At 43.1% G+C, this 12,257-nt stretch overlaps 1 protein-coding gene across 1 annotated transcript in view; it reads right to left on the bottom strand.

Annotated features, from left to right (window-relative positions):
* Nucleotides 1–12,257, bottom strand: part of NID1 (nidogen 1) — an 89,162-nt gene that overhangs the window by 5,762 nt on the left and 71,143 nt on the right. Inside the window, exons 13-16 of the mRNA XM_003410906.4 lie at nt 11,471–11,695; nt 10,127–10,299; nt 6,598–6,724; nt 1,431–1,602 (exon numbers count right to left, since the gene is read on the bottom strand). Coding sequence (XP_003410954.2) covers nt 1,431–1,602; nt 6,598–6,724; nt 10,127–10,299; nt 11,471–11,695 — 697 coding nt within the window. The remainder of the gene's footprint in view (nt 1–1,430; nt 1,603–6,597; nt 6,725–10,126; nt 10,300–11,470; nt 11,696–12,257) is intronic.

Below are 12,257 nucleotides of genomic sequence, written 5' to 3' on the forward strand. Positions count from 1 at the left end.
GGAGGAGAAAGGAGGGGAAAGAGGAAGAGAAATAATGAAGATGCATGAGAAAAAGTCTGCAAAAGCATTTAAAAAGACCCTATGATGAACAGACAGAAGCTACAGAAAACAGAGAATAACTAAAAAGGCTATGGAGGTGTTATGGATTGAATTATGTCCCCCCAAAAATGTGTGTACCAACTTGATTAGGCCATCATTCCCAGTATTGTATGGTTGTCCTCCATTTTGGGACTGTAATTTTATGTTGAGAGGATTATGGTGGGATTGTAACACCATCTTTACTCACGTCACCTCCCTGATCCAAGGTAAAGGGAGTTTCCCCAGGGTGTGGCCTGCACCACCTTTTATCTTTCAAGAGATCAAAGGAAAGGGAAGTAAGCAGAGAGTTGGGGACCTCATACCACCAAGAAAGCAGTACCAGGAGTAGAGCAGTCCTTTGGACACGGGGTTCCTGTGCCTGAGAAGCTCTTTGACCAGAGGAAGATTGATGATAAGGACCTTCCTCCAGAGCTGACAGAGAGAGAAAGCCTTCCACTGGAGCTGACACCCTGAATTTGGACCTGTCACCTACTAGACTATGAGAAAATAAATTTCTCTTTGTTAAAGCCATCTACTTGTAGTATTTCTGTTATGGCAGCACCGGATAACTAAGACAGGAAGTGATATGACACATTTTCCTTTGCAAAGACACTAATTTGGTCATTATGTTACTAACAAATTCAGTTCCCTTAAACATGCTGCCATAAACACATGAGAATTCATATCCTGCCACCACGCAGAAGGCACAGCAGACCCAGGGGACTGGACTAAGGCACAGGCACAGATGCTGGCAGAGGTGGTGGTCAAGGCCCCTGCCGCTGGAGCGGGGGAGGGAGAGAGGGTAGTTGAGTGCCACAGAATAAGGGATATAGTCTCAAAAGGGACTTCAAGTGTCAAGGAGCTGAGGGATTGGTGTGTAAGATACCGAGCCTGCAATATGCAGAAAAGGGTTGTGGGGAGAACATTGACGCACTGCCAAAACCCATAGGAGGGGCTCTCTGAAGTGCTCCCAGCTGGGTCTGCCCCCAGGAGGGAGCCCATGAGTGCATATATTCTACCCTGATTCTCTCGTAGTGTTGATACTGCTTGGGTGTTCATGCACATTCAACTCATATGAGAAATACCCGATTTTGAGCTGTCAACTTCCAGTCTTTGGTAAAAAAATTTGAAGTAGAACGTGGTATCAAATCAACAGTACATTAGAGCCATGATAACAGGGGCTTGTCATAGATGGTCTGGCATCTCACAGTGGCTATCTACAAGTCACCAACTATACCCTGTACTCATTCATTTCGAAGAGCAATGCTGGAATTAGAGCCTGACATTTGACAATATCCAAAAGGGCAGATGGAAACAGAACAGATGCACACACATATTTTACGCAAAGATACCCTCTCACGGAATCCGTTACGATGCCTCTGGGGTTCACCAAATCGGTCTCAAACAGCACCCGGCGCTGGCTGCCATCCAGCTTTGCAACTTCGATTCGATCTAGGTGAGAATCCGTCCAGAAGATGTTGCGGCCAAGATGGTCAAGGGCAATGCCTTCTGGGCTTCCAAGATCTATAACCAAACACAGAACTCCTCTGATTTTTTTAAGCAGGTGCGATTAAATTTTCCTGATTTGTTGTTGTTGTTAGCTGCAGTCGAATTGGCCCACGACTCATGGTGACCCCATGTACAACAGAATGAAACGCTACCTGGTCCTGCACCATCTTCACAATCTTTTACTTCACATGGCTTCCAGCCCTTCCACTTTGAGCAACCAAATAGGAATGTGAAATATATGTTGCTTATGTGATAAGCAACATTCAAAATGGCAAGTTCAAAAATGCCACTCCATTCACTGGGCATGATATCCCTGCTGGGCGTGGGGACTATGGTGATGACTATGCCATGGTCCCTGCCTTCAAGGGGCTCCCAGCTAATCATAGTGCAGAGCTCAGGGCTGTCAGGGGGACACTGGACCCAGCTGGGGGAGACGAGGGAAGGACTCCTGGGGAGGTGACAAAGTTGGCTCCTGAAGGACCAATAGGAATCCCTCAGGCAAAGATCTGGATAACAGTTCCCAGGTAGAGGGACCAAAATGGAGGTATAAAGGAAGATGTGACATAGCTTAAAGTGAACTGCTTCAAATGCTTCAAGGACTTGAAGCACTTATTGACGAAGATCAGAAACCACAGCCTGTGGTATGGATTACACCTCAACATAAAGAAAACAAATATGCTCACAACTGGACTAACAAGTAACATCATGATAAACAGAGAAAAGACTGAAGTTGTCAAGGACTTCATTTTACTTGGATCCGTAATCAACACCCATGGAAGCAGCAGTCAAGGAATCAAAAGATACGTTGCATTGAGCAATGTGCTGCAAGACATCTCTTTAAAGTGTTAAAAAGCAAAGATGTCACCTTGAAGACTAAGGTATGCCTGACCCAAGCCATGGTGTTTTCAATTGCCTCATATGCATGCAAATCCTGGACAATGAATGAGGAAGACCAAAGAAGAACTGACGCCTTTGAATTATGGTGTTGGCAAAGAGTACTGAATATATCATGGACTTCCAAAAGAACGAACAAATCTGTCTTGAAAGAAGTATAGCCAGAACGCTCCTTAGAAGCAAGAATGGCGAGACTTTGTCTCACGTACTTTGGACATGTTATTAGGAGGGACCAGTCCCTAGAGAAGGACAGCAAAAGTAAAGTAGAAGGTCAGCGGAAAAGAGGAAGACCCTCAAAGAGATAGATTGACACAGTGGCAGCAACAACAGGCTCAAGCATCACAACGATTGCAAAGATGGCGCAGGACTGGGCAGTGTTTCCTCCTGTTGTGCAGAGGGTCACTATGAGTCAGAACTGACTGGATGGCACCTAACAGCAACAAAGTGAACTGTAGGTGGCTTTATATGGAGGACACCAAGGTGGGGAAATGGCCAGAGATAAAGTTAGGATGCATATGGATGAGTTTCGAGCTTATCTCACAGGCAAAGGGGAGGCATTGACTGACCTTAATATGGCGAATGGTACAAATAGATTTATCTTATTCATCAATTATTGGATAGAAAAATAAGAGCATTCCAGGCAAATATAAATTCAAAAAGTCATAGTTTACTTGTTATTGTTTCTATAAAGTATAAGGAGTACAGAGAAAAGGTGTCAGTGATCAGTCCCAGAGACCTTTACTAAGTTATGAGCAACTTATTTTCCGGCCAGGGATTGTCAGAGAGTAAGCTGATTAAAATGTAAACCTTTAGCTCCCATCTAACATGATTGGAGGTTCAAGACTGCACTGGTTTCCTAACTATAAATAAAAACAAATTTTGGCGTAGAGACAAAAGTAGATTAGTGGTTACCAGAGGTAGGGGGAGGGAGGAGTGGGGGTTATTGGTTAAGGGATACAGAGTTTCTGTTAGAGATGATGAAAAACTTTTGGAAATGGATAGTGGTGATGGTTGCCCAGCATGGTGAATTAATGTAACTGATGTCACTGAATTGTACCCTTAAAACGGCAACTGTTTTTTTATATATATTTTACAATAAAATCTAAAACAATGTATGAAAAATGGTATCAGACCATTAACAAAATGACAGTTTGGATGGTAGCGGTGTCACTTAGGATTCTGTCACCTCTTCTGATCAGAGAATTGCAGGTGATTTAGTATGGCTGGAGAGTAAGTAGCGAGGGCAAAGCAGTGAATGAAGCTGCCCCACAGAGGGGCCTGGGGGATGAGGAAACCACCCCAATACTGTGTGTTTTCATCAACATATAAGTGATTCAGACCTTCAGTGCCCTTCGCGCAGCCCTCGCCAGACCCCTAATGTGATCATGGGCGTCGTGTGAGAAATGTCAACACCCCCATACAGGACCCTTGCCTGCAGCAGCTTATTAAGAGGTAGGAACAGCAGTTGAACAAGATCTTTATTATTCAAACCCAAAGTGGAGCCTTACAAGTATTAAAATATTTCCCACGTCCCTAGAGGCGAATGGACAGGGAGAATGACCACCTGAGCCTCCTTCTAGCTTTCAGAATCTCTGCAGCTAAACCAGGATAAATCATTCTGGGGTATGTCTGGAATGAGCACGACCTGCATGACTGAGGTGGGCTGCTCAGAACACACACTCAGGCAGAAAACAGGGGGATGGCTATTCAGACAAGAGCATCTTTACCAGACACGTCAGGAACCCTGGTCATGTGGTTATACTGTCATGTCATATTGTCTCATTAAAAACAGTCCCGTCCTGATTCTGAACCCAACAGCAACTGGGTCCTCCCACTAACCAGGAAAATATTTCTTTATGGGCTAGAGTACCAAAGAAACCAAACCCGTTGCCGTCGAGTTGATTTTGAATCATAGTGACCCTATAGGACTGGGTAAAACTGCCCCAGAAGGGTTTCCAAGGGGTGCTTGGTAGATTCAAACTGCCGATCTTTTGGTTAGCAGCTGTAGCTCTTAAGCACTGCACCACCAGGACTCCAGAGTACCAAAGGAAAAGCCTGGAAACTCTCCCCTTTACTGTGTAGCCAAAGGGAGAAGGCTAAAAACAGCAAGGCAATATATTCTCCATTGCTTATGTTGAAAGGAAACAGATTATGATATTTAATAAAAATATTTGGTTGAGGCTTTAACTCAAGGAAAGAATGGGAAGCCCGGGATTCAGACTGTCTGAAATAAGGAAGAAGAAAATGAAAAGATGCCCATTGCCACGTACACTCACTCCTGAAGCAGCAACCTGCATCACGGGGAGGATTTACGCGGAAGCTGCTTTCTCTCTTTAAAACACACAAAAAATTCCTGATGATCTTTCTTCTATAAAGATTGCATTTAGAGTCAATTCTGTGTTCTTGCGGTAAGTAGGCTTTTGCTTGGAATGGTTCTTTCTGTGCTCAGAGGTTTCTTGGATGACTATTAGCTCTCAAAGCAACAGGAAATAGCCCACACTGACCTCTTCCACTGGGTTTTGACATTAAAATGCAGATAATAGCAAGAACATTTTTAACAGAGAGAGAGAAAATGCAAAAAGGCATTTTCAAACTTCTGTTCACTGAAGCAAAGCATAACAACTAGCAGAAGTTATTTAAATAGACCACCGGTTTTCAGAAGGGAATTTGGGGTAAAGGTCCAAAGCCAGACATATTTAATTCAACCTCAGCTTATTCTCCACTGATCACCTCTAGTGTAGTCATGGAAGGAAAACAAATGCCCCAGGGTTGTCCAAAGGTAGAGAGACCCTTCGGGAATATTAATTATTAGGGAAACATTAAATTGGGAACCAGACAAGCTACATTCAGCCCAAAGCAAAAGGAAATACAAAATGAAGCGCCTATGTTTTAAAGATATATCTTTGATTTGAATATTTGCAAAGGAAGCAAGATGGTTTTATACAACAAGTTTTTTTTTTTTTTTATCATCAGTATGAAAATGTCTTTTGAGTGAAAATATTCCCAAGTCAGCTGATGAGTCACTTACTTAAGCAACATGTAACATTTGACCTTTTCAACACAGGGGAATTTTTATGAGTCCTTGGATTTTTATTGTAATGGTCTTTAGATAAAATATAACCACATAAAACAGTTTTGATTTGTTGAATGCAGACATCAAAATAATGCATAGAGTCCTTCACTTAAATTGGCATCCTTAAGTTACAGAACTGCAGTTAAATGTCGAGGGGGAAGCTGTGCCAAAGTGTCACGCACTTTATCATCAGTAATGAAGCAGACAGCTGGGAAATGTTTGCAAAAGTTCAGCCTGATTTGTTGAACTTTTCTGGCACAGGCAACCTGAGCAAGTGCCAGGGGGATGAGGTAGAGGAGGGGAGAGAGAGCTATCTCCCAGAATGTTACGGGTTGAAATGACGACCCCTTAATTGAAAGCTGTCTTCTGAATAGACTCAACTATCAGGGTCAATATTTGCCAATATGCTTGTGACCCTCCTAGCTTTGATTCTCGTGCCTTTTACCTTTGGGAAAATCCTAGTGAAGCACACTATGGAACAGATGCTCTGAGAATGAATTCTAGGGTCAGTAGCGAGAGGGAAAAACACAACTCAAAACTGGATTGCTCGGGGGCGCTGAGCCTCTATGAAGGGTAATGGAAATATTTGGATAGTGTTGATGGCTGTACAACATGATGAACATAATTAATGTCACTGAACTGTACATGTAAAAAATGTTGAAGTGCCAAATGTTTTGCATATATATATATATGTATATATACATATATATATATATTCACCACAATTAAAAACAAAACAAAACTGGACAGTGAGTTTGGCCTTTATTGTCCATTAAAACTGACTATATAAGCTTTCTGAGAAACGTGTGGGCACTTACCTTGTTTTAATTTTATTCTCCTTAGGTTGGCAACAAACCCCAGAGTCCTTGGATGACTCTTCAGAGGGGTCTGAAAAAGGTGGTGTTTTGAGGCAGAAGACCAGGCCCCTCTCAAACCACCATACCCTGTAAGCAACCATACACTCCAATCTCCACCTTCTTCAAAGGGCCATATTGGCTGCTAGAAGCAAAACCAAAAAGGAAGAGTGATCTTAGCATCCTCACCTTGTCGAATGATGGTGGTTGGCTCTCCACCATGCAGACTGGCTTTCCCAATGGAAGGTCCACTGATGTCAGTCCAGTAAACCATCTTGTCCACACAGTCGAAGGCAAGTCCAATGATAACTTTATCCTGTAAGTGAAGACCAGTGGTGAGAATGGTTCACCCACATGCATCTGAGCAACTAATGATGTTGAGAATCTTTTCACATACTTACACAAATTTGAATATTTTTTTAATGAAGTGTCTTCAAGTCTTTTGCCCATTTTAGAGTTACTGAGTTGCTGTTCTTTATATATTTCAGCTAAAATTTTTTTTCGTATTTATATTGTAAATATATAGCATGTCATATATGTATATGTGTGTATGTATATATACAAGGATCCCTGGTGGCACAGTGATTAAGGGCATGGCTGCTAACCAAAAGGTTGGCAGTTGGCATCCACCAGCCAATCCTTGGAAACCCTATGGGGCAGCTGTACTCTGTCTTATAAGGTCTATGAGTCGGAATTGACTCGATGGCAATGGGTACATTTGTATATGTGCGTCTGTGGTATTTTTAAAGAGCAAAAGTTTTCAATTTTTATAAAGTCCAAATTATTATTTTTTTCTTTATGGCTAATGCATTTTGTATACTGTTCATAAAATCTTTGCCTACACAAAGGACATAAAACAAAGAAAGAAAACACAAAGACGGAAAAGGAAAAAGTAAAACCACCCCACTCTAAGACAGTATGATTGTTACTAGAAAGTCCTAGGGAATCTATAAAACTGTTATAACTAATAAACTGAATTTAGCAAAGTTGTCAAATACAAATAAGGTCAATATAAAATTGTACTTCTATATTCTAGTAAAAAAGAAAAGAAATTTAAAAAACAATGATGCTTACAATAGCATTAAGAAACAAAATACTTAGGAATAAATATTTTAAACATGCAAGATCTCTACATTGAAGATTACAAAACACTGTAGAGAGAAATTAAAGACGAAAATAAGAAATAAATGATATCAACTGATTGTTAGGTTTACCATTGTTAAGATATCAATTCTGTTTATTTAAAGGGCTATGGAACCAATGACATGTCTATCAAAACCAAAATCTTGCAGGCTTTTTTTTTTTTTTTTGGTAGAAACAGAAAACTTATTCTAAAATATATAGGGAAATGCAAAGACTGTAAAATAGTCAAAACAAGCTTGAAAAAGAACAAAGGTGGAAGACTCACATTTCTTGGTTTCAAGACTTACTCTAATTAAGACATTAAGTTACATGAATAGATCAATGGAACAAACAGAGTCCATAAATAGACCTTCACATGTACAAAAGATTGCTTTTTGATCAAGGCACCAAGGTGCCAATGAGGAAATACTGTCTTTTCAACAAACGGTGCCAGAACAGCTGGATAGACATATGGAAAAAAAAAGAACCTCAAATTGACCTCATGCCATATGCAAATATTAAAAGCTACAATTATAAAGCTTCTAGAAGAAATCATAAGAAAATAGCTTCACCCCCTTCTGGATAAATTCACCCACCAGACCAAGTGTACATAAAAAGTAATGGTAACTCTGCAAAAAACTCCAGATCCTAAAACTGGTACATTTATGTTTATTTTATTTTGCCATTTAGGCAGCCTCAGAAAATGCGAAAGCTGGACAATGAATAAGGAAAACTGAAGAACAATTGATGCCTTTGAATTATGGTGTTGGCAAGGAATACTGAATATATCATGGACTATCAGAAGAATGAACGAGTCTGTCTTAGAAGAAGTATAGCCAGAGTGCTCCTTGGAAGCAAGGATGGCGAGACTTTGTGTCACGTACTTTGGACATGTTATCTGGAGGGACCAGTCTCTGGAGAAGGACATCATGCTTGGTAAGGTAGAGAGTCAGGGAAAATGAAGAAGACCCTCGACAAGGATGTCAACGTGTCATGTGGTCGGCAGCCAGTGTCACAAAACAATACGTGTATTGTCTACTGAGAAACTAATTTGCTCTGTAAACCCTTATCTAAAGTACAATAAAAAAAAAAGTCAAGTTTGTTAATCTTTTATTAATACATTACCGTGCTTGAAGAGAAATTAAAGACTTATGTTTGAAGAGCCATTGAGGGTTAGCTATGCTAAGTAAACCAAACTCTCCTCAGAAGAGGCAATGGCTTATTTGCCACTAATTCATTTAACAAGTGTTTATTAGGGTTGCTATGAGTTGGAATCAACTCGACGGTAATGGGTTTTGGTTTTTAATGTATGACAAATTATGGTGACATTTAGAAATATAGTGATCTTCATCCTAGTAAGAACACCAAGTAACTCAAATTACCCAAAACAGTACAAACTGCCTCACAATAACCCATCTGCCCCATAGGTTGGTATGGTAAAGCCTAGCTCAGATCCCTTGTATATTAAATTATGTGAAAATGACAGGTATTTAATCACTGGGCGAAACTGGTTGAAGGGTGTACAGGCCCTGTCTGTATTATCTTTGCAACAGTCTGTGAATTTATCATTATTTCAAAATTAAAAAACATGGACACATGATTTTCTCTTGTTCAGAGGGCAGGGGTTCATCTTTTTAGAGGCTGTCCCGTCAAACTTAAGAGAAAAGCTGGTAGCATGTACTCTCTCAGCACGTGAGTGCTTCTCTGGCAAGCTGCGGTTCTTTGACAGCCTGGGAACAATGGTCTCAGGTCATGGACAGAGGGCTGGACATTATGAGCCCAAGGAAAGGCTCAGGAGGTAGGCTTTGGGGATGATGGAAGAGGAGGACCAGGATGATCTTCCATTGAGAAGCTCAGGGCTATCAGGAGACATGTCCTTCACAGAAGGTCGGTTCATAGGGACATAGTGAATATTTATACTGTTATTTCAGCATTCTCCCCTCCACCTTTTGTTGTTAAACGCCATGGAGTCGGCCTTGACTCATAGCAACCTCATACACAAGGAAACAAACCACTGCCCAATCCTGCCTCATCTGCATGATTGGTTGTGGGTCAGACCGTTGTGATCCATGGGGTTTTCACTGGCTGGTAGATTCGAACTGCCAACCTTTTGGTTAGCAGCTGAACTCTTAATTACTGTGCCACCAGGGTTCCAACCTCTATCATACGGATAAAAATTCCCAATTCACTAAATGCATTTTTGAAGCTTTTAAAAGTCTCTAACCCAAAGCTTGTTGCCGTCTCTGGGCAGATATGAGGATCTGTGGCTGAAAGATAAGTCCCTTTATTTTGGTGGGAATGGAAAGATCAAACCCAGCAGATGCACACAGGCAAAATACAAAGCTCACATGAAGCCCTGCCCAGGGGGACAGATCCCTGTAAGGACTTTCTGTTTCTGATCCCACCTCACCCGGAGCCCTGTGGCAGCTCAGGAAGTACAGTGCCCTCACCTAGAGAAGGACCCTAGGTCACAGGGAATGATGAGCCCCCTGGCTCCAGGGCTCCACCCCAGGCTCCTGGTCTGACTACGAGCCGCTGGTCTCTCCACCTCACTGGAAATGGAGGTTGTCACAGCGTACAAGGAGCCAACACTCACCGGGGCATGAAGTAACGTCTTAGCTTCAGTCTTCTTCATAGTATTTCCCTCCAAGGGGAGATGCTCTATCTTCCCAGTCTGGGCAAAGAGTAAGTGCGTCCCGGGTGGCAGGGGGATCACAGTGGTAGGCACTACCGGTCCGTGGTGAGTTGGGGGCGCCACTGTACTGAGACCTGCGGGAGGAGATGCCAGTGTACAAGGCCAGAGGGCAGCAGAAACACCCAAACGCATGTGTGTGGGTGTGCGCACCACCACAGGGTGTCGTAGAACCAGCTTGTAGAAACTTCTGTGGCTGTTTGCTCTTTGAATTCTAAAACTGACCCAGCATGGACACAATTGGAAAGGCAACAAATGATGCAAGGATGAGAACAGTGCCCACCACCAGTTGCCTACCTAGGGAATTGCGCCAGCCCTGGGCGCCTAGCACCGAGCAGTTTCTGTTAACCCAATATGGCCCAACGTCCTTCCTCAAGCACGGTAATGTAAATAAAAGTTTAACAAGCTTGACTTTTTTTTTTTAATTGTTCTTTAGATGAAGGTTTACAGAGCAAGTTAGTTTCTCATTAGACAATACGCAAATTGTTTTGTGACACTGGTTGCCAACCACATGACATGTTGACACTCTCCCTATCTCAACTTTGGGTTCCCTATTACCAGGTTTCTTGCCCCTTCTGCCTTCTTGTCCTTGCCCTTAAGCTGCTGTGCCCATTTATTGACTTGTATTTTTGAGCTGATACTATGATATTTTTTTTTTTTACTATGATAAAGTTATCTAAAAAAGAAGTGTCAGATATTTGGACAGGGGCGCAATTTTAGTGCTTGCCATAGAAGCCATTTTCCACAGACACACCACAGGTTGTACCTGGTTAATAGAAACTGCTCAGTGGTGCCAGGTGCCCAGGGCCGGTCCAATGCCTGCTATACCTTAGTGATGCCTCTGATGAAGGAGGGCCAACACGGAAATATCCAGAAGCCTTACCTCCCCCTACAGCACTCGCCCCTGGAACCCCAGGCACAGACACCCACCCTGCAGTCAATTGTCAGTTCAGTGAACCAGATCCCACAAAGCACATTTTTGCACAGATAAGAAAGATGAGAGGGAAGGTGAGGAGAGGAGAGAGAGAGAGCCCCGAGAAGGGGTGAGTAAAGGAGAGAGGAAAGAGGCGAGAAGAAGAGAGAGAGGTTGGAAAGCAGATGGAATGGGTTCAAGCAAATGAAGCGGTTTAAGATTCAAGGTCAGGCAGAAAGACCCCCCGGCCCCTACCCTGGGTTTCCAATGAGGAAACGCACGCAATTGGCAGGCCCCTGTCTGGCACTGCCTGGCTGGGCCACCTGTGTACTTACAAGGGGGCTGCGTTCCGGGCCTGGTCCTGGTACCCTCGATCTCGCGGCCATCCCAATCCACACACCAGCAGTGGCCGGTGCTGCCGTGGCACTGGGTGGGTGCGTAGTGTCCATGCTCGTCACACTCGGGGACAAAGAGGCCAGGGGGCCTGGGTCGCTGCAGGTCCACGCCTGCCGCCCCGAGGATGTGCTCGCGCTCCTGCTGGCACCTGGTTTTCTCCGCTTCTGTTCAAGAGGCAGCAAAAGGGGCAGCTAGCTCTGCATCCATCCCCATTCCCAGGCCATGGAGGGAGGAAGGGCTGTCCCACTGCACTCACTGTGAACCACCACAGCTGCTCGGTCAGTACTGAGGGTGTTTTTGTTTAAATTCTTATTGGGATGAAATACGTATAACAAAACATTTGTCATTTCAACCATTTTTATGTGTACAACTCAGTGACATTAGTTACATCCACCAAGCTCAATGTGCAACCATCACTACTGCCCATTCCCAAATTTTTTCATCATCCTTAATGAAAACTCTGGGGGTTCCTGGGTGTCGCAAAGGCTTAAGCATGCTGACTAGTAGCGGAAAGGTTGGCTGTTGAAACCTGCCCAGAGGGGCCTTGGAGGAAGGCCTGACGATCTGCCTCTGGAAAGTGAAAGCCTTGAAAACCCTATGGGGCAGTTGTACTCTGTACACGTGGGGTCACCAGGAGTCAGAACTGACTTGAAGGAAATCAACAATGACAACAAAAACTTTGGATCCTTTAAGCAATAACCCCTCCCTTCCCCCCTCTCATGGTAA

This window comes from Loxodonta africana, chromosome 25, assembly GCF_030014295.1.
Source record: "Loxodonta africana isolate mLoxAfr1 chromosome 25, mLoxAfr1.hap2, whole genome shotgun sequence".
Classification (NCBI taxonomy): Eukaryota; Metazoa; Chordata; class Mammalia; order Proboscidea; family Elephantidae; genus Loxodonta; species Loxodonta africana.